Raw genomic sequence first — 24,757 nt, 5'->3', positions numbered from 1 at the left:
CTTCATAGCAGCCTTTTTCAAATTTGTCAATACGTGAACATACTTTCCCATAATGACAAATGATACAGACGTTTTCTTTTGTTTCGAAGTAACAAGAGGACGGCCGCGCTGGACCTCGAGGCCGTGGACGTCAAAGGCGAAGCCCGACACCAGCGAAACGCTCCGCTTTGCCCCGAGCCGCCGCGAAGAGCCCAAGGGAGCGCCGAGCGAGAAGAGCATCGATTCGAACAAGAGCTCCGCGCCGCTCCTTCCCACTGCCTGTAATTAGGGTTGTCGACAACCCACCGTTGCACTCTTCCCAGAACCCGGAGAGCTCCGACACCTCGACAGTTGACTTTATAATCAGTTTGTGACACCGCGGGAGAGGCCACTGGCCCATCTGCAGGACGGCTTCTCTAAGCTCCTTCAACAAAGAGCCGCGGTCAAACAATATATCTCATGCTCTCTAAAGTACAGTCCGATCACGGTCGCGTAATTCAGGAGGCACGGGGTTGGGACGGTTGTGAACGAAACCCTCATTCGCACCATCCTGCAGCTTTGGCTCCTCTAATATGGACTCTGGTCCTTAGTTCTGTTTCAGCATTTGATGCAAAAAAAGTGGGTAGAACTGATTGTCAAAGAGCTGAGAATTTGGGTCAGCAGGTGGCGCTGTGGTTAGGGCAGCCATCTTCGGACCCCAAGGAACCAGCTCTGAACCCCCCCCTTCTGCTGCGGTACCTTGAACTGCAACGGTAAAAAATTACCCTGCTGTATAAATGAGCAAATCGTTGCACAAGGTTTTGGAGGGAAAAGCAAGTAAATAAATATACACGTCTTGCAGATGTGCATTTTCTTTCAAAACCACATGGTCCTCAATCAACCCGCAGCACAGGCTGCGAAGGTGGACCGTGCAGTCCTTACAGTTCAACGAGGGCGTGGGGCCAGGACCGGAGTGTTGAAATTTTTTTTTTCAAATCTATCCAGGAATCCGCCGTGCGCCGCACGTTTACATTTACGTGACGCTTTTCTCCAAAGCGCCTTACGGTGTTAAGGTTACAATTATTTACCCATTTATACAGCTGAGTAATTTTACTGGAGCAATTGAGGGTAAGTACCTCGTTCGAGGGTACAACAGCCGGAGGTGGGAATCAAATCTGCAACCTTCGGATCCAGAGGCAGCAGCTGTAACCGCTACCCTACCAGGCAGGCCAATTCCTGACAGTTCCTACTTTTAACACGTAACCTCCCCGTTAATCCAATCAGACGGGCTCCCGCTGGGCGAAGGCGGAACCGTGGATTCGATCTGTCGCACCGAGCCCCGCTTTCACCATACTGAAATGGGACGGCGCGACAACCGCGACGTCAAGCGGCGACTTGAAGATGCGACAAAGAACCGATGGCTCGAACGCCAATCACACCTGCGGCCACACGGCTCGACCCTTTCGAGAGACGCTGGCGGAGGGAACCTGGCGACTAAAAACGAAGCGCAACTGACGGCGCTGAAGAAAAAATAGCTACAAAGCGAACGCGCCGGTCGGTGCCAGTCAAATCGAGCCATATTAAAAACCCAAAGGGCACCACTTCAATGGAGGTGACCTGTCACCGTAAAGCGGTTAGGGAAACGGTATCGCAGCGGCAACATCACAGACTGCGAGTGTGAAAGTAGAGCTATGACTGCAGCCATGACCGTGACCGCCCCGCCCCTCCGCTTCAGGGGAGTGAAAGCAGTCGCTCCGACGCATGGGGGGGGGTAGAAATCCAGCGGTTTAGGAAGTGTGTGATCTTCGCCGCCGGTCGGGTGACCGGACTGGGCCGGAGGCCTCACGGTCCCCTTCCTTGCCGCTCGCCCTTCGCTCATCAAACTCGCACGGCTGCGCGGCCCACACCTCTCTGAACGCGGAGCTGGGCTCCACCAAGGCCCGCGAGTAGCCCGTAAAGAGCAGCACCTCTACCTGGATATTCGCAGAAAATACACTCGGGCCACACTTACAGTGATCATTTCACATCATCATTATTTGCACTTTCACACGAAGCCACAGGCGGACGCTCTGCTCCGTCTCGTTTTTGTTCTGTTCTTTTCTTCTGGGAAATTTCAGCGCCCGTCTCCCGATGAGCCGCATGCTGACCTGACTCTTGTTCTCAGTGTGCTGAAGAAAGTGATGACGAAACGGTATTTGAATATGCGGCGATGTGCACATGCACCCTCATTTTCACTGTGAATGGCTGGTGTCTAATAGTGAGATTTCACTCACCGTCCTCCAGAGGCCTGGAGCCGCTGTGCTCTCCCCTCCCACACACACACACACACACACACACACACACACACACACACACACACACACACACACACCAGTAGAGATGCAATAGTACCGGTGTGGCTAGCGACAACTTTACTATCTCTATCCATCTCATGGGAAACCATTACGCTTAGTAACGATTAGGACTTATTTTACAGCAGTGATCTGGAAAATGGAAAATGCAAGAAAAAAATTAAAAAACGCAGAAAATGTCAAATTTACATGGAGCGACTGCAGAAGTGGCCTTCCTTAACCTCGCCCTGCGATGATCTTATCAGACTGAGTGGCAGCTGATTACAGCACTTTGTCGTTGGGTGGTACAGATAGGCAGGAAAAAAAAGAAACGCATCGCGAAGCACGAGCAGCATCTCCTATTTACACACGAGAACTAGATTACTTCACCAGCTAAGGGCAATACTGGCCATTGTTTACTGATCAAAAAAAAAAATAAAGGAAAAGACATGCAGCAATGTAACATTTTTGCGCAAAAAAAAAAAAAAAAAAAAAAAAAAAACATCCAAATTCAAAGTACTGGGGTAAAGATTCTAAGTTTACATTGTTGTCCCATGCAAATCATGCATATTTTAAAATAACACAACCTGGGTGCTGTGCTCATTTTTAGATCTGTTATGCATTTATGGCTCCGATTCAAAGAGCGTGGTGTCAACGTACTGATATCCTGTACACCAATTCACCCTCAACGCCCCTGTTTCTGCAGGGGATTCCTCTCGCCGTCTTGGGGAATTCTGCTTTTAACTGTTGTGCTGCTGAGCCAAAGACCGCGGTGGTCAGCTGCCGCCAGTTCTACAACACTTAGCGACCACTAATTAATACTTCCACGCTGTACGACGTAAGAAAGACACGCGTTTTATCCTTCAATCCTTCTAAGTACAGTGCTGTTATACATTTGACCAAAGGTGGGGGGGAGGAAAAGAAAAAAAAAAAAGGTCAAGATGACCAAAATCCAAGCTACGTCCCATATGTGTGCTCAGTAGAAGCGGCGCCTGGAACCACTTTCACAAAGTACTCAACCTGAACTTAAAGGCTAAACTAAACATACACAGTTGTATTAAGAGGTAAAACTTAAGCTGTCTGGCATAACAGAACTGGCCCAGTCAAGAATAATAATTCTTAATAATAATTAAGGCACATTAAAAAATATCTTTTATTATCAGAGAACATATAAATTACATTAAAGAGCCTACATATAAACATTTACAAACGTTAATATAAACATGTACAAGAAAGTGACATTTTCTACTTGCCACAATGACAATTTCAGCATCAAAACCTTTTATTAAAAATAACAATGCAAAGCAGAGTGTGTGTAAGATCGTGGCTGGATGTGGCCAAAGTGTTTAATGACTGTCTTGAGTATGTATGGGTCTCCATGGCGACGGGGGAGGGGAAGGGTATCGTCTTTACCTGAAGCTGTCCTCTCCTTGACCAATCACCTGTCTCCGAGGCACGGGGAGCACAGTGTGTCGACACACCACAGAGAAATAACAGCCATGTTTGCGTGAGGCACGGGGGGGGGGGGGGGGGGGGGGGGACACACACGCGACGATAACAGCCTTCCTTCCATCGGTGGCCAAACGCCATCACTTAGTGCACATTAACGGTACCACTTCAATCATAATTGTAACCGTCGCGTGATCTCCCCCCCCCCCGCGCAAAAAAAAAAAAAAGGGGACACATTTCCACATCTCACTTCTCTGGCTGCTCTGTGTGCATTTATTCACACACAGATCAGTCCACGTTAAAGAATAAATTTGACGGTTTCCATCCGTCCCGACATAAACTGCGCCGAAGCAGCAAAGTGACACTGGGGAGGGGGGGTCCGGACATGACTTTGTGCTTCCACTGAAACACCAGACAGCACCGAGCTTCCCTCGGCGGCCAAACTGCCAAGAAGCTGTCCGAGCTCCAAGTTCCCTCATTTCGGCAAATACCTGGAAACACAAGAGCTGTACGCGGCACCCGGTGCGAGAAAAAGAAGAGGAGAAGCCTCCCCCCCCCACCCCTTTCCCACAGATGGTCAAAAATAACTCATCTTTCAGCTGCTGACAAGGAGCAGCGAGCAGCTCAGAGGCGCTCCAGTCGCGGCGAGGGCATGGCAACCTGCGCTCAGAAAAACACACACACACACGACCGAAGAAAAGGGATGCCTCAACCACAGACAGGCCGCTCTCGCTCGCACCCATGGAGAGCTCCCTGGTCTCCGGCTCCTTTCCGTTTTCACTCAGCAGAAGCACGAGTTTACCACCAACCGAGGCGTTTGGGACATCGGGGGGGGGGGGGGGCACCGCGGTCAAAAACGTCCATCGGAACGAACCCTGGCACAAGACAGTACTGAAACGGAGCTGCTGAGTGAAAAGGGGTTTTTGAAAGTGTTTGTTTGCGACACTCGTCTGTTAATCACTTCATCACAGGCACGATATCAGACCGGAAAAACACTGAAGTTGACACCAGCTGAGGAGAAGAGAAAAAAAAAAAGAAAAACAGAGAGGCCACACTAAACTGTGGATGTCAGAAGTGCACCTGGTGCATTATAATTCAAGTGCTCGAAACTTGAACTTTTATTAGAGACTAAATGTTTATCCGAGGGGGACGAGTCCAAACGCGGGCAGCGCCCTCCGGGCCGCTCTCCCGAGCCCCGTCCCGGGGTCGGGTCGTCGCCCGACACCAGGGCCTCGGAAAAGTTGCGAAGAAAAAGTTGAGCCGGCCTTTCAAAGCAGGCCGGCGTTCCGCGAAGGTCCATTTCTGCATAAGTGAGCAGAGCGACGGCGGGGCCTGTTGAAACAGCGAGGAGCGAGGGCTCTCGCAGGCAGCCCATGACAACAGCCCAGCAGCAGCGCCGTTTGATCTCCACCGTTTCCCTTAATCTGGCCTGTCAAGGTTCGCCTGTTGGAGGCTGTTTACTTTACTTCTCCTACAAAAAAAAAAATGTTTTTTTCTCAGACAATGACTAATCCAAAGACCAGGGGAAAAAAAGAAAGAGGACTCTGCCAACGCAATATGTTAAAGCTACAGTTGCCCTTTTTAATTTTAAAGAAAGAATATGCAGCACGATTTCTTTTTTTAATAGAACAAGCACACGGGTTTTCAGTTATTAACTGTGAAGAAATTAGAAATTTTAAAAGGAATGACCCCCTTTCTCTGTACTGTAAATTTTTTTTTTGCAGTTTTTTTTACTTCGATACACCACGAACAAAGGAAGAACTGAAGTCACTGCAGTCTATGTGCTAATAGAGGTTAATATACATGACCTATGAAGAAATCATAGTTCTGGGTTTTAAAAATAACACGATTCAATCTTTTAGCGCTACACGGAATCGCACTTTGAAACCATTACATTTCAGGACACAATATAACGTGAAGGAGCAGCTACAGTGAGCGTTAAATTGTTTCTTGTCACCATTTTCATTTCGAAACGCGACACTTTGCTGGTGACAGTAAACTTTCCTTCCGCTTCTCACAATTCCAAGATCATTTATTAGTTCAGGAAAAACCGGAACAGTTCTGCGAAGCGAGTGAATTTGTTTTCGGTAGGACTTGAAGTTTTTTTTTTTTCCCCCCCAGCACAATTTCCTAAATGGACACTTTCCTACCCTTTATTGGGTTACACACTTTTAACCAGGGAAATAAATCTCATTTTTATGCAGAGTATTTTAGTTGCTTACAAGCCTGAGAAAAACTGCACAGAAAAGCAACAATGGCTGGTAAACATCCAATAATAAAGTAATTCAAAGTGTTAAAACGAGAAACCTGGGTGTTTTGTACACGTGCAAGAGAAAAGGGTGTATTTTTGTAAAGTCTCCTGTTCCCTCCTAGTGGCTTTCAGTATAATGAGGCCTATTGAAAGCAGCAGTAAAAGCTGGGAAGTAAAGTACAAGTAAAGTAAAAGTAAAGTAACGCAGTACTTGGGCTCCACACCAAATTCATCACCACAACTTTTCACTTTATTAACGCAAATAGTAAACAAGGTGTTTTAATTCAATGTTTTCAGGCTTTTACGCGGCGCGTTTCCCTCGAAGGCACGGCGATGTGTGTGAGAGAGACACACACACACACTCTCTCGATTTGTGTCTCCTGCAAAAACACTTGGAACGAAAGGTTCGAGGAGGGGGGGAAAAAAAAAAAAAAAAAAAAAAAGTGCTTTTTAATAAAAACGGGAAGCTCAGCTGCACAAGTAAACGCGGAGGACCGACGAGCACTTTTACTCAAATTACTCTGTGCTGTGTGGTACAGCGAGGGAAGCCCGTCTTCGCATGAGTGAGAAGCAGCGGAGCACCTGCGTGGGGGACGGAAAAGGTGGACAACGACGTGGACGCGCCGGACCCGTAAGCAGCACGTCCGTCCACGCAGGAGAATAGAGAGGGGGGGAGAAAAAGGGGAGAGAAGAAAGGAGAGAAAAAAAAAAAAAAAAAAGTTTGAGCCGCGCGCTCTCAGCCGTGCATCTTCTCGCGCTGCCCGCGCGCGCAACTCGCGCCTCCGCGAGAAACTAAGAGCAACAGAGGGACGGTCCTCCTATCCGTCCGGCCGCCGAAAGTGCGCGAAAGCGGCGAGGAGCGCGCGCCACGGACCGAGGCTGTCCGGTCACAGTTTAGAAAGAAAGAAAAAGAAAAAAGGCACGGAGAGTGAGTGTGTGTATCGAGTGCTAAGTTTGGACGGCCACACGTGGTGTTTCCACTCCACAGTCTAAATCACAGCTCGGTCCGCGGGCGCCTCGCTGCGAGAAACTTCCTGAAGTTCGCCGCGGCGCTTCTTCTCGCTGCTGCAGCTCCTCCGAACCAGAAGCGCCGGTACCGGCCGCCCCCGACGACACCGCGGCACAGCCGACGTTCCGCCAACAACTCGCCAAGTTCCAGGAGCTCGCGAGCCGCCGCCACCGCCGCCGACATGTGCAGTCGTGTCACCCGCACGCGCGTCTCGCCCTCCCAAAGTGCCACACGAGCGGACGGACCGGGACCCGCGCGGCGCTCGCCTCTCCGCTTGCTCGCGCAGCGCCTCAAACACGCAACAAACCCCCGAAAAAAAGAGCGAAAACAAAAGGAACAAACTCGCCGTGCGCTCCGCCTGAGACCCAGAGCGAGCGAGAGAGCGAGTGTGTGTGTGTGTCTGTGTGAGAGTGTGAGTGAGCGCCAGGAAAAGCGACGGCGGCGGAGCGACCGGCCACTTACCGATTTTAACGCAACGGGAGCAACAAAAAAAATGTTCTGTGCTTTTTTTTTTTTTGAGGGGGACGAAAAAAAAATAACGAAGTGCAGCGTGCTATGCCCAGCTTCGAGAGGAGCCAGCGTGCGACACGCCGCACTGTAAACAAGAGATCACTCCGCCAACGGGACTAACCTCCAGCCGGAGCCGCCACCGGGATACTGGGGAAAAGGAGAGTGAGAGAGAGAGGCGACGTTCGGGTTTCACAGCGCCGCCGCCTCCTGCCTTGAATATGAGGGCGAGCCTCGCGGTGCTGTTATTACATTTTTAATGCGGCTTCAAGAAGGGGGGAGAAAAGGGGAAAAAGGAGAAGAGAGGGGAGTCCGCGGATTTGGATGTTGTTGTTTTTTGGCGTTCCGAGGCCGTTACGTCACATCCACCTGCTGGGTAAACAGCACGCGCCGGCCGACGTGCGGCGGACAGGCGAGTGGATAATAGTGATGATGATGATGGCGGTGATGAGGATGCTTAACGGAAGCGCCGACGGGCGGCGGTGTCAGAGCGCTCGCGGTAGTAGCGCGCGCACGCTTGAGCTAGCAGGCTAACGAGCTAGCTAATTAGAAGCCGAAGCGAAAGGGACTCTCTTTTCCACTCTTTCCTCTCTCTCTCGGTTCACTTTGTCCAATGAAAGGAGGCGGGTTGGTTCGCGAGGTGAGAGTTCAGCACGAGGACAAAGTCTCGACTCGCTCGCCGCTCCTCAAAACTACGTGCCTTTTCTCAGTTCTGCTCCATTGTGTCCCAGATGCTATATAAGCTGTGACGCGCGTGGAGTCGAGGTGAAAAACTTGTCGCCCGCCTCAGCCCCAAATAGACTTTCGTGATCCTGTGGAAACGCCGAAATGTCGCGAGGGCTGCAGCGCGGTGCCGTTTTTAAACTTTCGCGTTGCTTAGTTTGTTATAAGTACAAAAAAAAAAAAGTCGCGCGTCGAGTTTATAATTTAGTTGCCCGGCAGTATGAATTCGTACAAATTTCACTCGTTAATGAGTCAAATCAAATGCATTGGCCCACATTTATGTAATTTCTATATACGTGTGCATTTCTATACATTGTTAGCCGGTTTAAGTAACAAATTCAAATGTGTTGTTTACATTTAACTTCTTAAAAGGATATAAAGTTAACACTTTATCATTTTGAAACAAATGTATGAATTTGTGCACTTTGCCATTTTTTAATTTTTTTAAAGTAGTGTGCAATGGTACGCGGAATTGTATCCCCTGGCTGGGTTTCAAGTAAAAAAAAAAAGACCTCGTTGCTGCCCTTCTCCGTGTGTCCTGAACCTGAGGTGGACAGACAGAGCAGAAGACACTTTGCTCACATTTCGCTCTGCAGGTCTGTTATACCATTATAATTAATTATAAATTCCCTCATTTGACTCCAGATCTGTGGATGGTCGTGGGCCGCTTCACTAGGCCGCTTAACCCTCTTGGAAAGCAACATTAATCTACAGCTCAACTGAAAATGTTTTAAAGTCTTCCTGTCCTTGATCAAGGTCTGAAAAACCACAGTTCATTTAATTATATGCGACGGTGGATTTATCATGGCTGTATCAATGGGGTTTAAAGCCTGTTTGTCCCCCGTGCTGTAGGGTGGAGGTGAAGGGAAATGGGATTCATTGGTTATAGAGCGCCACCCTCTGGAAAAATGGTAAAAGGAGCTTTTTTATCTCAATCACGTCAAGGTTATTCACTGTAGCCTATAAAGTTTTAATACTGTAGTCAATGCAGCTATATCAGCTGTCGGTGAAAGATGCATTAATATAAACTTCTGTGGATGTACAAATACACATTTGTTCTGCCAGTGCAATAAAAAAAATCTTTAAGATGAAAAGCTTTTGTTGTCGTTTTGAGCGGCAAAATGGAAATGTTCAAAATTTAATTTCACAAAAGCATGGTGGACAGCATAATGTTAATTCATGAACATATTACCTTTCCTGACACGCTCTGTGCTTTCCGAAAGCGTGAACCGATTTGCATTTTGTCCTGCGTTCCAGTTGCACCTTAAATTACATTCATTTAGCTGATGCTTTCTCCAAAGCAATTTACTGTTATGGTTACAATTATTTACCCATTTATACATCTGGGTAATTTTACTGGATTAAGTACCTTATACAAGAGTACTACAGCCAGAGGTGAGGCTTAAAACCTGTGACCTTTAGGTCCAAAAACAGCAGCAGTAACCACTATGCTACCAGCTGTCCTGCTACTTTTGAAATTTGGAATCAAAGTGTAAATGTTCCTTGCAAACGCATCTGTTTCTTAAAAAAAAAAATAAAAGATGTTTGTTTTACAGAAGTAATGAAAACATCTCCAAATCTGTATTTTGTGCACAGATCACATTTAGATTCTGGGACTTTTGTTCTTTCCTGTAAAATGGCTTTAGCCTTTAGATGGAGAGCCTCAACACACAGCAATTTTAGGTCATACCCCAGCTATTGAGTGATCCCTTCATCTCTAGACATTGGCTGGCCAATTCAAGAATACAGTACTGAGTTTTAAGCCACTCCTTTGTAGTTTTTGCAGTTTTCTGCTTTTCATTGTCCTATTGGAACATGAATCTATATCCTAAATGTTTTTCTTGCTAACTGAAATCTGCTGAATTTTCCTGTAATTGGCTTCTTCCACATTGTCCTTGGTGGCCTTCCAATGCCTTCTGCTTAAAAAACAACCCCATTTCATGATACTGCCACCACCTTGCCTAACAGAACACATAGTGGTGCCTGGATGATGGACAGAAGAGTTCAACTTTTGTTTCATCACACCACAAAATCTCAGACTCTCATCCAGGTTAACAATCCAAGCATTTGACTCAGCATCGGCTTTCCTTCTGGATCTTTTTTTTTTTACTTGTTTTCTCAAAGAAGCCACATCGGTGCAGTGCTGAATATAGCTGATCTCTGGACAGTGATTTCCATTTCAGCCAGTGACCTCTGTTCCTTTGTGTGGCCTTTTGGTCACTTTACCCACAGTTGCCCTTCACATCCTGTTGCTCAGTTTGGTGTGGCAACCTGACCTTCTGGGTTGTGCCACATTTTTTCCATTTTGTTACAATGGACCTAACTGTGCTCCAGGGATCTTTCAAAACTTTGCCAAGCTTTTTGTAACTTCCTCTAACTTTTTGTTTCCCAATAATTTCAAAAACAGGGATTTTCTTCATTATTATTACTCTTTTTTTAACTCTTCAGTTTCTTACAATTATTCACCCATTTATACAGCAGTATATTCTTACTGTTTAGGGTAGGTATCTCAATTCAAGGAGAGTATTCTGGTCAACAAAGCAGATTCAAACCTGGGACCTTTAGGCTGTAACATGAAGAACTACATTAATGATGACCGCATAACTCATGCACCCCACTGTTTCAAATGTTGGACTTCAAAGTTTGCAATATTTATTCTGCATTGAGTTCCACATCAACATATGAATTCTCATTTCTGATTTAATGTTTAAACAGAATACACCTGACCCAATTTAGGTTCTTAATACAAAGTGCTGAATCGATGACACTGAATTATGCAGTTACCTCTATACGAACAGAAAAAATCAATTGAGATAAATTTTGACTTTAAATGAGAAATAATCAGTGGGGATGTTGTGTTCCACTTGTTTGATGTGCACTCCTAAAACACGAATTAACGATAGTTACACAAAGGCAAATGCTCTATTTAACCGAACCAAATGTTTAGTATTAACACACTCAGAAACGTACAGGAAAGGGGTTAACATCTGGGTGTGAAGAGAAAATCTGTCCTGTATTTTTATCTAAAACATTAATGATGTAAACTATGTAATGCATCTAAGATGTGAGAACAAAACATGCATTAACCCCAGTGAAGTCCTCAAGCGAAACATGGTAAAAGCCAGGTCTGAAAATGCAGGTGGGTGTTTAAAAGATTAAGTTAAAGTTTAGATAAAGCTTTACTATTTAATTGAAAATGACACTAAATGCATCTAACAGTGGTGGATTTGCAGCAATATTAATTTTATATTGGAGCAAATTCCCGTGTCCAAGGCAACTTTAAATGCTTTGCTAATCTCCCTACAATCAATCACTAATATAACAACACTACAGGCAACTTAAGAGTCAATAATTCACACGAAACACATGTCTTTGGCATTTGAGCATTTATCTGGAAATGCCTCATATGGTATTGTGAGCTCACCTGCATCGCAGGCAAAATGTAGTGCTGGTCAAAATAGTTATTTACTACGGTGAATATCTGGCAAGTTATTGTAGTCTAAACCAAAGAATAAAGTAAAACCCTAACTCTCCCAGTGGAACCATCTGCTTTGACATCTCTCTTAAGAACACCGTATAGCATCTGTTTAATATCAAGTAGCTGTATTAACACAATGAAAAGAAGAAAAAAAAAACAGGTGCCTTAAATAATATTGCAACTTCATTAGTCCTTATGCAGAACTGTTTGAATACATGCAATATAGTGGACCAACTGATCTAAAGAGATCAGTGGATTCTAACGCAATGTTTTTGTCTGGATTATTGTTTATGATTCCTTGTAGGTGTGATAAAACGGAGTCTCCATGGGTAAGGACACAATATGATAAAAGCATGCTTTCTCTTAAGATAAATGAGGATTACCATCAGTAAGTTATGTAACACCCTCTCCATATGCACCCATGCACACAACAAAGTAATTAGCTTTCTGTTAATTAGGTAATTAAGCAAATGAAAAGAATCCACTCTCTATACCAAAGGGGGTGGCTTTCAAATGATATTCTCCCCTGCTGCTGTGTGTAGAGTGAGCTCCGGGGGAACAATGGAAATCCACCGCTGTTCTCATAAATTAACCGCAGAGCTCATCAGCGAGAAGCTCCAGCTCAGTCTTACATGAAATAAAGGCTCAGCTCAACGTACTCAAACAGCATGATGGGAAAATCGTAAAACTGGTGCATGGAAATGCAAAGTAATAATGAAGAACTATGATGGGCAGCGTTCATCATTTTAAATCTTTTTCTCTGTGTGTACAGATAAGACAGATCAGATGTATTGTAGTGAAAACATTGAATAGGATTAGGTCGGATGACCTTTCAGAGGTATTGAATTCCATCCAAGCAACATTTCGTCCAAGAACTCTCAATGTGAATGTGAAGATCTGTGTCTGATGCTGGACCAAACCTGAAATCACCAGAGAATACATATTCTGAAATGTTTTATATAAAACAAATCAATAAAATTTTAATTTAAATGAACATTTTTTAATTTATATAAAATAATATTATGAAAGCAATGTTTAAGTGTGAATTGCAACACAAAAGAGGAAAAGCACAGGCCACGCATTTATGAAATCACTAATAAATGTAAACAGTTTAGAATGAAAGTATCTGCATCAGGTACCTTCCTTAAACATATTGGTACAACTGGCATAAGGTACATTATGGTATTACAAGGTATATTAAGCTACATTACAAAGAGGGACAGCAGTGTATCAGCAGCTTTCACTGACGTGTCAACTTACCACTAGAAGCAGACAATAGAAATCATGACAGGAGTTAAGTCTGTTTGGAATAAACAAAAGCAAAAATAAGACAAATACTTCATATTGAGTCTGTGCATTTTATTTTACAATGCCAAAATCTAAAAGATTAATATGTCACTAGAACTGGTTACACAAATTGAACAGACAGTATATTCATTTTAAACTGGGGGGAAAAGAAGAGGGGAGGGGGAATATCAAGGCACCAATCCATAACAGGTGTTTCACAAAATAAAATAAAAAAAAAAAAACCTACATCATATAATGTACACAAACAAAACAATTAAAAACATCTGCAGGCACCAGTGCTCATGTAAATAATTAAACATCTTGATGCATTTTCATACTCTCAACCCAAGTCAGATGACAGTAGTTCTCCAGAACTCGTCTGCCTTGCTCAATTTTTTTTTATTTATTTTTTTTTTAAAAAAAGCAACATTCAGCAATGTTCAATTTTAAACTTTTCAGAATATTCCTCTGCATAAAAAGACAATAAAATGGAGGGGAACACACTCATAAATGCATAGATGCACCACCATTCTTACAAAGTTGGATTTCTTAAACTCCATTAATGATCCACTAAAAAGTTTAGAAGGACAAGCATATGCCCTTATGGGAAGCATTCAGCACAAAATTCATACATAAAATCTTTGGTACAGCATAATACATATATATCTATTCATAGAAATTAATAAAGATACTTGGAAGTCTTTTTAATCCATTACAAGTACTGAACATTAACTTTTTTTAATTTAAAATACAAATATTAAAAAAGGCATCTGAAACCAAGAGTTAGTGGAGGGCAAATGTAACAGTAGACAACCCTGACATGTGGATTACTTTTACCGTGTGTAAAAGCTGCTTCTAGCAATGTAAATCATTCATTCTCTAGGAAGTGTCCACTCATAAACCCAAATTTGCACGAACACGTTAAAACTGCAACCAAACTCAGTTTTAGTAGTCTTTAAAAAAAATATCAATGACTCTTAAGTCTTCAACAGTTATTAAAAAGTATGTATTGCAATACTTGTATAAAAGTGCTGTGGCTTTATAATAAATACATGTAATGTATACAGTTACAAAAACTTTAACTCCATTTACTGCAATGTAAGGGATGCACTGAATGTTTCTCATTCCCGCAAGCAATTAGTTCACAGTTAATTTTACTAGCTAAAATAAAAATTTAAATTCCGTAACGAAAATTAAAGTCATACTGTGCGATGTCCCCACATGTAGCACTAAGTCTAAAATGAAGGGGAAATTTAGAGCCAACCTTTGCAATACAGAAACACTAACTGAGAGGTGATACAAGTGTGAACACACTGTGGGAAGAGGTCATTCACTGGCTATTATACAAATGGTTAAACGGTTAAACAGGTACCACTGATTATATTCTGTACCACACAGGGAAGAAAAGCATTGGGTACTAGTTGCCCCTGCAAAACAGCTATTGCTCTGCCTGTCCATGAAACAGTACAAAATTTAACAGGTGGCGCGTACACATGAACTGCGAGGGTTTGTTTGTGCACCGCTCTTACATGTTGTCATGGTTAAAGGAGCCACGGTGCAGGTAGCAAGTGAGGAGGTGAATATCGAGTATCAGAATTTTGTAGCATATCCCCACGTGGCTGGAGCAGACACAAGGGATGATCTGATACACGAGACAAAAATGGTACAGAACCAAAGAAAGTGAAAACATACCAAGTTCTCTCAGCGATGCAGACAGTCAACTAACATACATGAAGGCATTCCTGAAAATTTCTGAGAAATTACAATCCAAAATATATGTAACGTTACCGGGTGTCCCCTTAATTGCAAATTGATTTTAATTAACCAGAGTGCTGTTTATACAATAGAGGTGTTCAGTCCATTTTCTACAGAGCAAAAACTAAATCAAGAGCGCAATGTGCAAAGGTGGCTAATGTCTTGAACGACCACCCTCAAACGCATGATGCTCTTCATGAGCTGAAAAAGAAATAAAAATAATCTTAATAAGGGAGTAACGCAACAAATGACACGTTAATATGGCAAGATGCTCTTACGTAAAGTATAATATTCAGACTTGTCTTTAAGTGCTGACATTTTTTAATACACCTGGATCACAGATTATCTTGTTAAACTATGTAAATATTAGTCAATCTGGAAAAATAAGTGTAACCATGCATCAAAAGTCCAACAAACAATGACACCAAGCATAATTATATAGTACTCCATCTAATTTGGTTAATTAAAATCCAGTAAAATATAAAATGAAAAATACTTACGTTTATAAAACACTGCTTTAAAAGTTATGCGTGGGAGGAGCTCATAGATCTTGGCTAAAACATTTGCTTCGCTAGCAAAAGAGGCATTTCCATTCCATACTTGGACAACATCTTCTCGATCTCGTACACTAACACTGACACCGACTATTTCATCTTCTAAAACATAAAAAGGGACCTTGTTAGTCAGTGCCATTTTCAATTAACATTTCAGTGATTCTCGTAAGAACACAGCGCAACATATTGATTCTCCGTTTTCAAAGAAATTGTTCTCTCACACACACTTGCTTTACATATTTTTGAAGGTTTAACTCATCATTACACAATACATTGTTCACAAGATTGTGGTATATTCTATTACAAGAATTACATTATAAGATTCCATGATATATTTTTAATTGATGTAAAATCCTTAGCAAGTATCTCATGTACATACTCCAGTTCCTGTTTTGATTTTCATTTGCGTTTTTTCTTTTTTTTAAATTTCATTTTTAATAATTAAATAATTTCTGATGTATAGACATATACAAGTTGTCCAGATTTGATTTTTACCCCACACTTTTTAATTGTCATTTGGCACTTCACCGAGTTAGTAAGAAGCACAATGAAACTCAACAACAGTTGACCATGTTGCTATAGGACAAAAAAGCAACGCATTTTCCAGTTCTTTCACCCTTCAGCTAAAAATACTGGGCTTTCAGGCAGCGATTGCGCAGCATATCCCCCAGCAGTAAGAGTCATGGGCCCCAGGGCTGGTAAGCAGTCAGTGATATTGTTTAATATTAGGCTGCAAATTATATAAATGCAACTACCTGAGTATTTATGTCTATTATTGTTACAGTTATCACTATAACAGCATTTGGTGATATCTACCTTTTTAATGTCTCCTATATAATCCTTTTGTCATTAACTTTTAGGACTAAAAATAAACATTGGTGAAATAATAATAAAAAAAAAAAAATCAGTAAGGCATCGTCTACCTACATCTCCATTTTCAAAGATGTTTCAGACCAGAAAAACAATCTGTTATCAGAATTAATTGACATATACACATAATAACCAATTAAATTAGCAAGACTGCTCCAGTAAAAATTACCCAGCTATATAAATGGTAAATCGGTGTAAGAAGACTAACACGGCTAGTCACCTTGAAGGAAAGTTAGTGAATAAAGAGCAAAAGTAAGAGAATAAATAGCAGTAATCAAAGCTACATACAGCCTATTTTAGTTCTGCTTGAATGATTAAGTAACACCAAGCAGAGTACATTTTGGTAACCAGCAAGCTAGCTGCAGTGGTCAGGACTGATTGTATATAATATTGTTGTGCATATTCCACAACGGTTATTTCAGCACAATTTGTAACTGTGGTACCTAAGCACAGAAAACTTCATTCCTTAATTTAAATTCCATTATGTGCTCAACTCCGAAAGATATTTACCAAATAAACAGTGACAAAGAAAATGTATGTACACTACCAGTTCTCATTATTTGCATAATAAGATGAATTATTCTGCAGTATTTCAGCATTTTAACTTTTATTAAGGTCTAAAAACAAAATGGTTAATAAACTCTCATTGTCTTAAACTTAGCTACGAAGGAATGCCATGTGAAGTAGGTAAATAGGTAGTGGTGATATTCTAGTAAAGTTTTATGCAGCTACTTGTGTGATGAATGTCGGTGCATATGGTAAAGGAAACTAACTGTACCTAAGAATCACACATCTGCAGCTATGGCTCTTTCTCCTAAGGTAATCCACAAATTGTATTTTCCACGGGATGTATGTTGCTTTGGAGGAAAGCATCTGCTAAATGAATAAACGTAAATGTAAGTAGGGTTGGGCTGAATTTGGGACTCACCTGAAGCACAATAATCTGCAAACTGTTCCCCAATGGTAGCAAGTAACAATTCTTTCCACACAGCAGACTGACAAAAATAAACACATAAATACTCTATAAATAAACTTTCCACTCGGAAAAATGCCAAGTATAGAAACAAAGTCAGAACTGCAACCAGTAAGCATTTTCCACATACCGTGCTCTCCTTGGGAACTTTCATCTTCCAAACTCCACCCTTAGCATTGCTTTCCTCTTCCCTGGAATAAAAACAAATCAACATGAGACTACTATTTAAAGTTACAGAAAAAAAAAAACAAAAAAGTAGCACCGATTCTTTTTGCAGATGAAATGATTAACCTCTACGACTGAAATATCTGCTCTCCCGTACAATATGTAAGACGTCCATCGCTGCTGTGAAAAGATTTTTAAAACTGTGACTCAGACTTATCGCCTTGATTCACTTTCATTTCGACAGCTTGCCTGAAATGACTCTGGCACTTTGTACAAGGCAATTTAGAAGATTAACAATGTCAGTATAATTATCTAGGCTGAAGTAAGCAAATTTCTTACCAAGAACCCAGTGAAACACCTGCAGATGGAAATTCATACACCTTGTTTCTCCTATGAAATCAGTTGTATGTATGAGCAAGAATGTACATGGGCAGCAGGTAGCAAGTGATGTAGGTAGTGGTTTGAGCTACTGCCTTGCAGTCAAAAAAACTTGAGTGTGAATCCCACCTGCTGCCGTAGTACCTTTGATGAGAGTGAGTACTTTAGCTTGAGGGCCCTTCAAAAAGTCCAAACAAAGGAAACAGCTGGCAGTGAAATTAAAGAGTAGCTGCTGGTCCATGTGTTCACTATTATTGCCCATCCATCCATCATCAGCAACCGCTTGTCCCAAGCAGGGGCACGACCAACTGGAGCCTAACCCGGCAACACAGGGCGCAAGGCCAAAGTGAGAGGGGACACACCCAGGATGGGATGGCAGGCCGTCACAAGGCACCCCAAGTGGGGCTCGAACCCCAGACCTGCCACCGGCTGAACCCACCACTCCACCACGGCCCCCCCATTCTTATTGTGCACTCGCTTACTCACTATAATTAGTCAGTGTTGTGCTGGTCTGCAGTCTATTCCAGAAGCACAGGGCACAAAGCTGCTCACAATACACTGTGGATGGGATACCAGTCCATCACAAGGTAGTTTCTATAGTACAACACTTGCATTTGAATTACTGTATATGCTACACCTGAATTACAAGTGACATCCAAAATACTTCATGAAAATGAAAAAGAAGTCAATAATTTTAGCAGCTTAATGTTAAGGAGTTAACAACACCATCACAGCCAAATTCTAAAATTCATAGCTCTGGGCTTTTCTGACACAGCAAACATTCATCTTTAGAGATTTTGTGCCCCTTTGGGCTAAAATACTGAAGAGTTACAAGAGTTCCCATGTAAAAAAAAAAAAAAAAAAAGATCACTACAATCTCAAATCCACTTCTCAGCTTCTCAGTCTATACACAGCACACAACACACACCGCTCAGACTACAGGCCAAATTTATTCTGCACTTCAGCGTCAGTCTCAGCTGAAGAAGCTGCCTTATGTAACTCCAGGCACTTCTAGGATTAAATAACAGTTATATTTCACACTATGATTCAAAATATTTGTCACTTGAAAAGATACAGACATCTGCCAGTTTAGTCCTCCTACCAGGGTTGTTTTTTTTTTTCCTTTTTTGCTGTAGACATATTTTATTGGAACTCAAAAATCAACTGAACGATAGACTCACCACAGAGGCCTCCTCTCTCCACGCATTAGATGGTAGCTACACCTCAATGGAAGATACGTCACAGGGGGGATATTATTATAGACACTCCAGAAAGACTAATTACAAAAGGAAAGAACAGGAAGAAACCATCAGCAACCTACCAAGTTGATTTAAAAAAAAAAAAATTTACCTAGAATATTTATGTTCTCTTCTATTTCGCTCCAGTTGTGCCAGGGATGTACCTTACCTGAATGGTCTGAACAGTGTAGATTTTCTTCAGGTTGGATTCGCATTCTGCCGCCGTCGTTCCTGGCAGTGATCTTTAAAGAGAGACACAAGTAAAAATTACAGATTTTTTTTTTTCCAGGCACTAATGGAGCAGATTCTGTTTTGAAACCTGCCAGAACATGACTGAACAAGTCCAGCTGTGGTCGTGTGACCTGTCCTCCTCTTGAACCCTTTCAGTTTCTAGATCAGTTTTGGGAGCAGTCTGCATGAACACAAAGAAGAATGTGGAAACTCCCCCAAACACATGGAATTAGTAAGGAGCCAACAAACTGGCACGATCGATAGCTTAGTCAAATACCACTCCTGCTGCAGCACCCTTCATCGAGATGCTTAACCTGCATTAATATAGTAAGAACACCCAGCTGTATAAGTGTATAAAAAAATTGCAAAATAAGTGCAGAGACATCTGGTAACATAGTGATTAGAACAGCTGTCTTTGGACCCTAAGGGTGCAGGTTTGAATCCCACCTCCAGCTGTAGTATCCTTGAGCAAAGTACTTTCTCTAAACTGCTGAAATAAAATTACCCTGCTGTATAAATGGGTAAATAATTGTAAGTCGCTTTGAAGAAAAGCATCAGTTACATGAATAAATGTAAACTGTTCATTATCCAACACTGTATGTTTTTTTTGGACAGAGTTAACAGGGAAGTACAGGTTAATACCAACAAATAATAATGAGACCCTACTTTTTAAAGGATCTAACACTAGAGGGCAGAATTTTATACCAAATAAAACCTTTGGCAACCAGAACCAGAGGCTGACAGTAACACCCAACTATGCACCCCACTGAGGGTCTGCAGTGTTACAGAAATGTTACCCAATAGACCTTCAAACCCCCATCATTTTAAATTGATTTCCCCCCCCCCCCCCACTGTCGCTAAAGTAACAACTGGTAAAACAACTTCCAAAAAAAGATTCACTTTCACCATTTTGCCATTTTTACTATAAGTGATTTCTCACCCATTTTTGAAAATGTCAAAACACAGGAAAACGCATAAGTACAGGACAGCTCTCAGCTGGAGGGAACCATAAACAATACAAATAAGAGGAGAATAAACAAAAGGCTAAGGACTTAATCAATGAATGTTGTCAATTTTACCTCAAGGCTGAAAAACAGTTTTGACCCACAGGCCATCAGGCTTGTGAACGACATCCATCCACTGCTTCTCCACCCATCACGGTAGACACAGATTACCTGCTGAGGCTGAGAGGTTTCAACTACCTCCCATCCCTCCTACACACACACATACACATCCATAACGCCAATAACATCAGAGACCACAGACTACCTCCGCATACCTTGCGCACACAAGTACATACCCCCCCTTTCAACTGCAAACAGACCAATCTACCTCTGCAGGACTTTGCACATGTACGACTTCCATGTTTACATTGCGCACTGCACACTTTAAATACGTGTATAACTTTGTTTCTTGGATTTTTGCACTAATAGTAATTTCTGTAAATTTGTGATTATTTTGCACTAATAGTAATTTCTGTAAATTTGTGATTTATGCCTAGTGTTTTTCTTTCCTCATGTCCTCACAATTTATGTCATAAGCTGCTAAGAGGATTCACAGAGGAAGAATTTCATTGTATGGTGTAACAAACTGTTTACTGTACACATGAAAATAAACTCTTGAATCTTGTACAAACTGACAATGTCTTTTTTTTTTTTTTTTTTTTTTATTTAGTTACAGTAATTACATATAACTCATATATACCATGGGGAGTTTGTATGTCCTCCCTCTGTCTGTGTGGGTTTCCTCCAGATGCTCTGGTTTCCTCCCACAGTCCAAAGACATGCTGTTCAGGTTCCCCCATAGTGTGTGAGTGACAGAGAAAGTGTGTTCCACTGATGTCTGGATAAGTGACCCATTGTAAGTACTAGTGTATCTAGCCGTGTAAGTCACCGCGGCGAATAAGGTGTGTGGGCTAATAAAACTATATGGAAGCTGCTCTACACAAAAAAAAAGCATCTGCTAAATAAATGTAAATATATACAAATTGTGCATACGAGTTAACTTAAACGCAATTCATTTTCTAATTCAGAGGTTCCGCCGACGCGCAACAAGACCACCCTGTCAATATTCTCTGTAAGGATTTCCACGACTGAAACACTGAAACGTTGACAACAGAGCAATTCTCGTACAAACGATCCACTTGACAGTTTCTTTCTGCCGCTGCCAATCAACAGACCCGTGTGGCACTGCGCATGTCAGCTGGCTATTTAAAAAAAAAAAAAAAAAAAAAAAAAAAGTAAAATTGTTTCACCTGAGGCGCTCGAGCTCTGTGGAAACACATACTGCACATGAACAGTAACAACTGGGAAAGTTATCCGACAATAATTTCAGTACACTGTACTTGTTTAAATACAGTGCCTCGGCTGTTACATTGTGTACTCATTCAAAAAAACACAGTGACTCCTTTTCCTGTACTTACTTAACATGCTAGCATTTATGCTACACACATACCAGCCAACTCTCCCGAAATTAAGGTTTTCGACATTTTCACGACACATGCCTTGAAATATAAACATTATGTGCCGCGCCACTCCGTCACGCGTTATTAAAACAAGACAAAGCGGCCAAAAACACCGTCGTTTGCGAGCTGACTAGCTAGCCGGCTAAGGCGCAAACCCCCAGGACCGTAGCGGTAGCTAGGAGAAGCTAAGCTAAGCTAGCTAGGCCCCGGCGTTAGCTACAGCGCTAACTAGCGGACGATTAGCCGTTTGTAAAGACACTTTACTTTATGGAAACGTACACTTGTAGAAGCACGGGATTACTGTCCAGGAACAGTGTGTCACCTGAGGTGGGACTCACTGGCGCCGTCCGTCTCGAACCCAAATCCGCGTACCTGTCCAGCCAGAAGGTCCAGGGAGAGTGCAGCGGCAGCGCGGATGATCCGGAGCCGTCGCCCTCCTTCTCCAGCTCCTTCTCCAGTTCTTTCTCGTCGATGTGGATGTTATTCTCCGGATCGCTCATTCGGCCACCCTGCATCTCCGCGTTCAGCTGCAGGTCCGGGGCCGCAGGCAGCGCCATTTTCCCCGGCAGCGGCTGTGCACCGACGTCCGGACTGAACAAGTTCAGCGCTGTTCATACGGGTCACGGACAGACCGTCCGCCCGGCGCCTCGGCGACGACGACGACGACGACGACAACAACAACAAGGCGGAGCGCGTGCTCGCTCGCTCGCTCTCTCGCTCACTCCATCTCTCGATCTCTATTACGTTCCAGTTTCAGTTTATTGTGACTTATTGACACTTTTTATGCGCTTGTAAGTTATATTGGAAAAGCACTGGTTGAACTGATTTTTGTTAACAAAAAAAATAATAATAATAATAATAAAGAAAGAACGAAAAGTCTCTCTCAGTCCATCTCTCGCCTTCTCAGTTTCAGTTTACTCAGCTTTATTGACAGGAAACATTTTATGCACGTGTATTGCCAAAAGCAATAATAAAAAGTATCTCCGACCCCCCGTCTCGTGCCCCTAATTGCTCATAAAACGAGAGTTGATTTTTGTTTGTCGGAGTCGGTCGCTTCGCTGAGAGGAGAAAAAAAAACGAATTGGGAACACACACCTCACACCGCTGACCACTTTATATGTTGGTCCTTCAACTTCAACTTGATAGCTTCAACCAGCGTGCCACCTGCTGCCCTCTCACCTGTACTTAAGATCTTTAGCTCTTTAAAAAAATGCTCTTATTTATCCTTGGGATTTCTTTCCCTCAGAAAATATGTATTTGCAATGTGCAGTTTCTTTTCAGGGCTGCTGTACCTCTGTTCATTCCAGCTTCTTCCCCTTTGCGTTAATGTTCTTCAAAGTGTGGCTGTACCTGAGCTGCCCCTGCTGTGCAGTTCATTTGTCTTCACTCTTACCTGTCAGAAGACCATGTGCTCCGAAAGCCTACAGATGATGCTATTATGATGGTCTTGGTAGTGTAGTGGGGGGGCGTGGTCCTGCTCCCCGGTGGGTCTGGGGTTTGAGTCCCGCTTGGGGTGCATTGCAATGGACTGGTGTCCTGTCCTGGGTGTGTCCCCTCCCCCCTCCGGCCTTGTGCCGTGTTGCTGGGTTAGGCTCTGGCTCCCCGTGACCCTGTAGGGGACAAGCAGTTCAGACAGTGTGTCTGTGTTGTAGTGGTTAGAGCTGCTGCCTTTGAACCCAGAGGTTAGAGGTTTCAATCCCACTGACTGTTATAGTATCCTTGAGCAAAGTACTTATTCTAAAATTGCTCCAGTAAAAAAAAAAAAAACACCCAGCTGTATAAATGGGTAAATAATTCTAGGGAGGTTGACATTGTAAGTTGTTTTGGAGAAAAGCGTCAGCTAAATATAATATGTATTAACTGTTTCCATCCATATGTTCCTTTACTACAACTGCTTTTTGACTTAAAGTCAGTCTGTGTGGAACATTTACAACATACATGTATTTATTTATTAGACACTTTTCTCCAAAGCGACTTCCAATGAACTCTATGTAGTGTTATCAGACCACACACCTTATTCACCACAGTGAGTTACACTACGGGGGGTGCGGTGGCGCAGTGGGTTGGACCACAGTCCTGCTCTCCGGTGGGTCTGGGGTTCGAATCCTGCTGGGGGTGCCTTGCGATGGACTGGCATCCTGTCCTGGGTGTGTCCCCTCCCCCTACGACCCTACGCCCTGTGTTACCGGGTAGGCTCCGGTTCCCCGTGACCCCGTACAGGACAAGCGGTTCTGAAAGTGTGTGTGTGTGTGTGTGTGTGTGTGTGTGTGTGTGTGTGAGTTACACTGCTAGATACACTACTTACACTGGGTCACTCATCTATACATCAGTTATCTTTGTGTATATCTATATATGTATGTATATAATATGGATAAATGTATATATGTATAATATAGATATATAATATGTATATGATCTGTACATACATGGTGCATTATGCTTGCTACTGTTGTACATACTCTATAGATATTTATATATATATATTCCTACTACTATCTGCTCAACAGGGGGGCGCGGTGGTGCAGTGGGTTGGACCAGGTCCTGCTCTCCAGTGGGTCTGGGGTTCGAGCCCCACTTGGGGTGCCTTGCGACGGACTGGCGTCCTGTCCTGGGTGTGTCCCCTCCCCCTTCAGCCTTACGCCCTGTGTTGCCGGGTTAGGCTCCGGTTCCCTGTGACCCCGTCTGAGACAAGCGGTTCTGAAAGTGTGTGTGTATCTGCTCAACAGCTTCTGTACATACTCTCTGCCATATTCTATTTTATTTACTTGTTCTACATAAATTTCTTATTTTTAACTGCACTTGTTCATTTGCACAGTTCTACTATTTGCATTTCCAATCGATGCTAAACTGCATTCTGTTGCTGTGTACTTGTACTATGCAATGACACTAAAGTTCTATCTATCTATCTATCTATCTATCTATCTATCTATCTATCTATCTATGTACTGGTGGAACACACACACTTTCTGTCATTCACACACATTGGGGGAACCTGAACAGCATGTCTTTGGACTGTGGGAGGAAACCAGAGCACCTGGTGGAAACACAGTGGAACACACTCTCTCTGTCACTCACACACTCTCGGTCACTCTGCTGGTCTTCTGCTTATTTGATGGCTTCTTGAGAACCACAGGGCA

The 24,757-nt window shown here is 42.9% G+C and overlaps 1 protein-coding gene across 1 annotated transcript in view; it reads right to left on the bottom strand.

The window, feature by feature from the left end:
• LOC108923392 (eukaryotic translation initiation factor 4E type 3-like) overlaps positions 1 to 22,284 on the bottom strand; it is a 37,502-nt gene extending 15,218 nt beyond the window's left edge. Inside the window, exons 1-8 of the mRNA XM_018734079.2 lie at positions 21,993 to 22,284; positions 19,095 to 19,167; positions 18,869 to 18,963; positions 17,275 to 17,335; positions 17,100 to 17,166; positions 15,248 to 15,403; positions 12,966 to 14,948; positions 12,535 to 12,625 (exon numbers count right to left, since the gene is read on the bottom strand). Coding sequence (XP_018589595.1) covers positions 14,902 to 14,948; positions 15,248 to 15,403; positions 17,100 to 17,166; positions 17,275 to 17,335; positions 18,869 to 18,963; positions 19,095 to 19,167; positions 21,993 to 22,177 — 684 coding nt within the window. The 5' untranslated portion in view covers positions 22,178 to 22,284 and the 3' untranslated portion in view covers positions 12,535 to 12,625; positions 12,966 to 14,901. The remainder of the gene's footprint in view (positions 1 to 12,534; positions 12,626 to 12,965; positions 14,949 to 15,247; positions 15,404 to 17,099; positions 17,167 to 17,274; positions 17,336 to 18,868; positions 18,964 to 19,094; positions 19,168 to 21,992) is intronic.
• Positions 22,285 to 24,757: the final 2,473 nt, after the last annotated feature.

Source organism: Scleropages formosus, chromosome 22, assembly GCF_900964775.1.
Source record: "Scleropages formosus chromosome 22, fSclFor1.1, whole genome shotgun sequence".
NCBI lineage: Eukaryota > Metazoa > Chordata > Actinopteri > Osteoglossiformes > Osteoglossidae > Scleropages > Scleropages formosus.
This window is presented reverse-complemented; position numbering and strand designations above follow the sequence as displayed.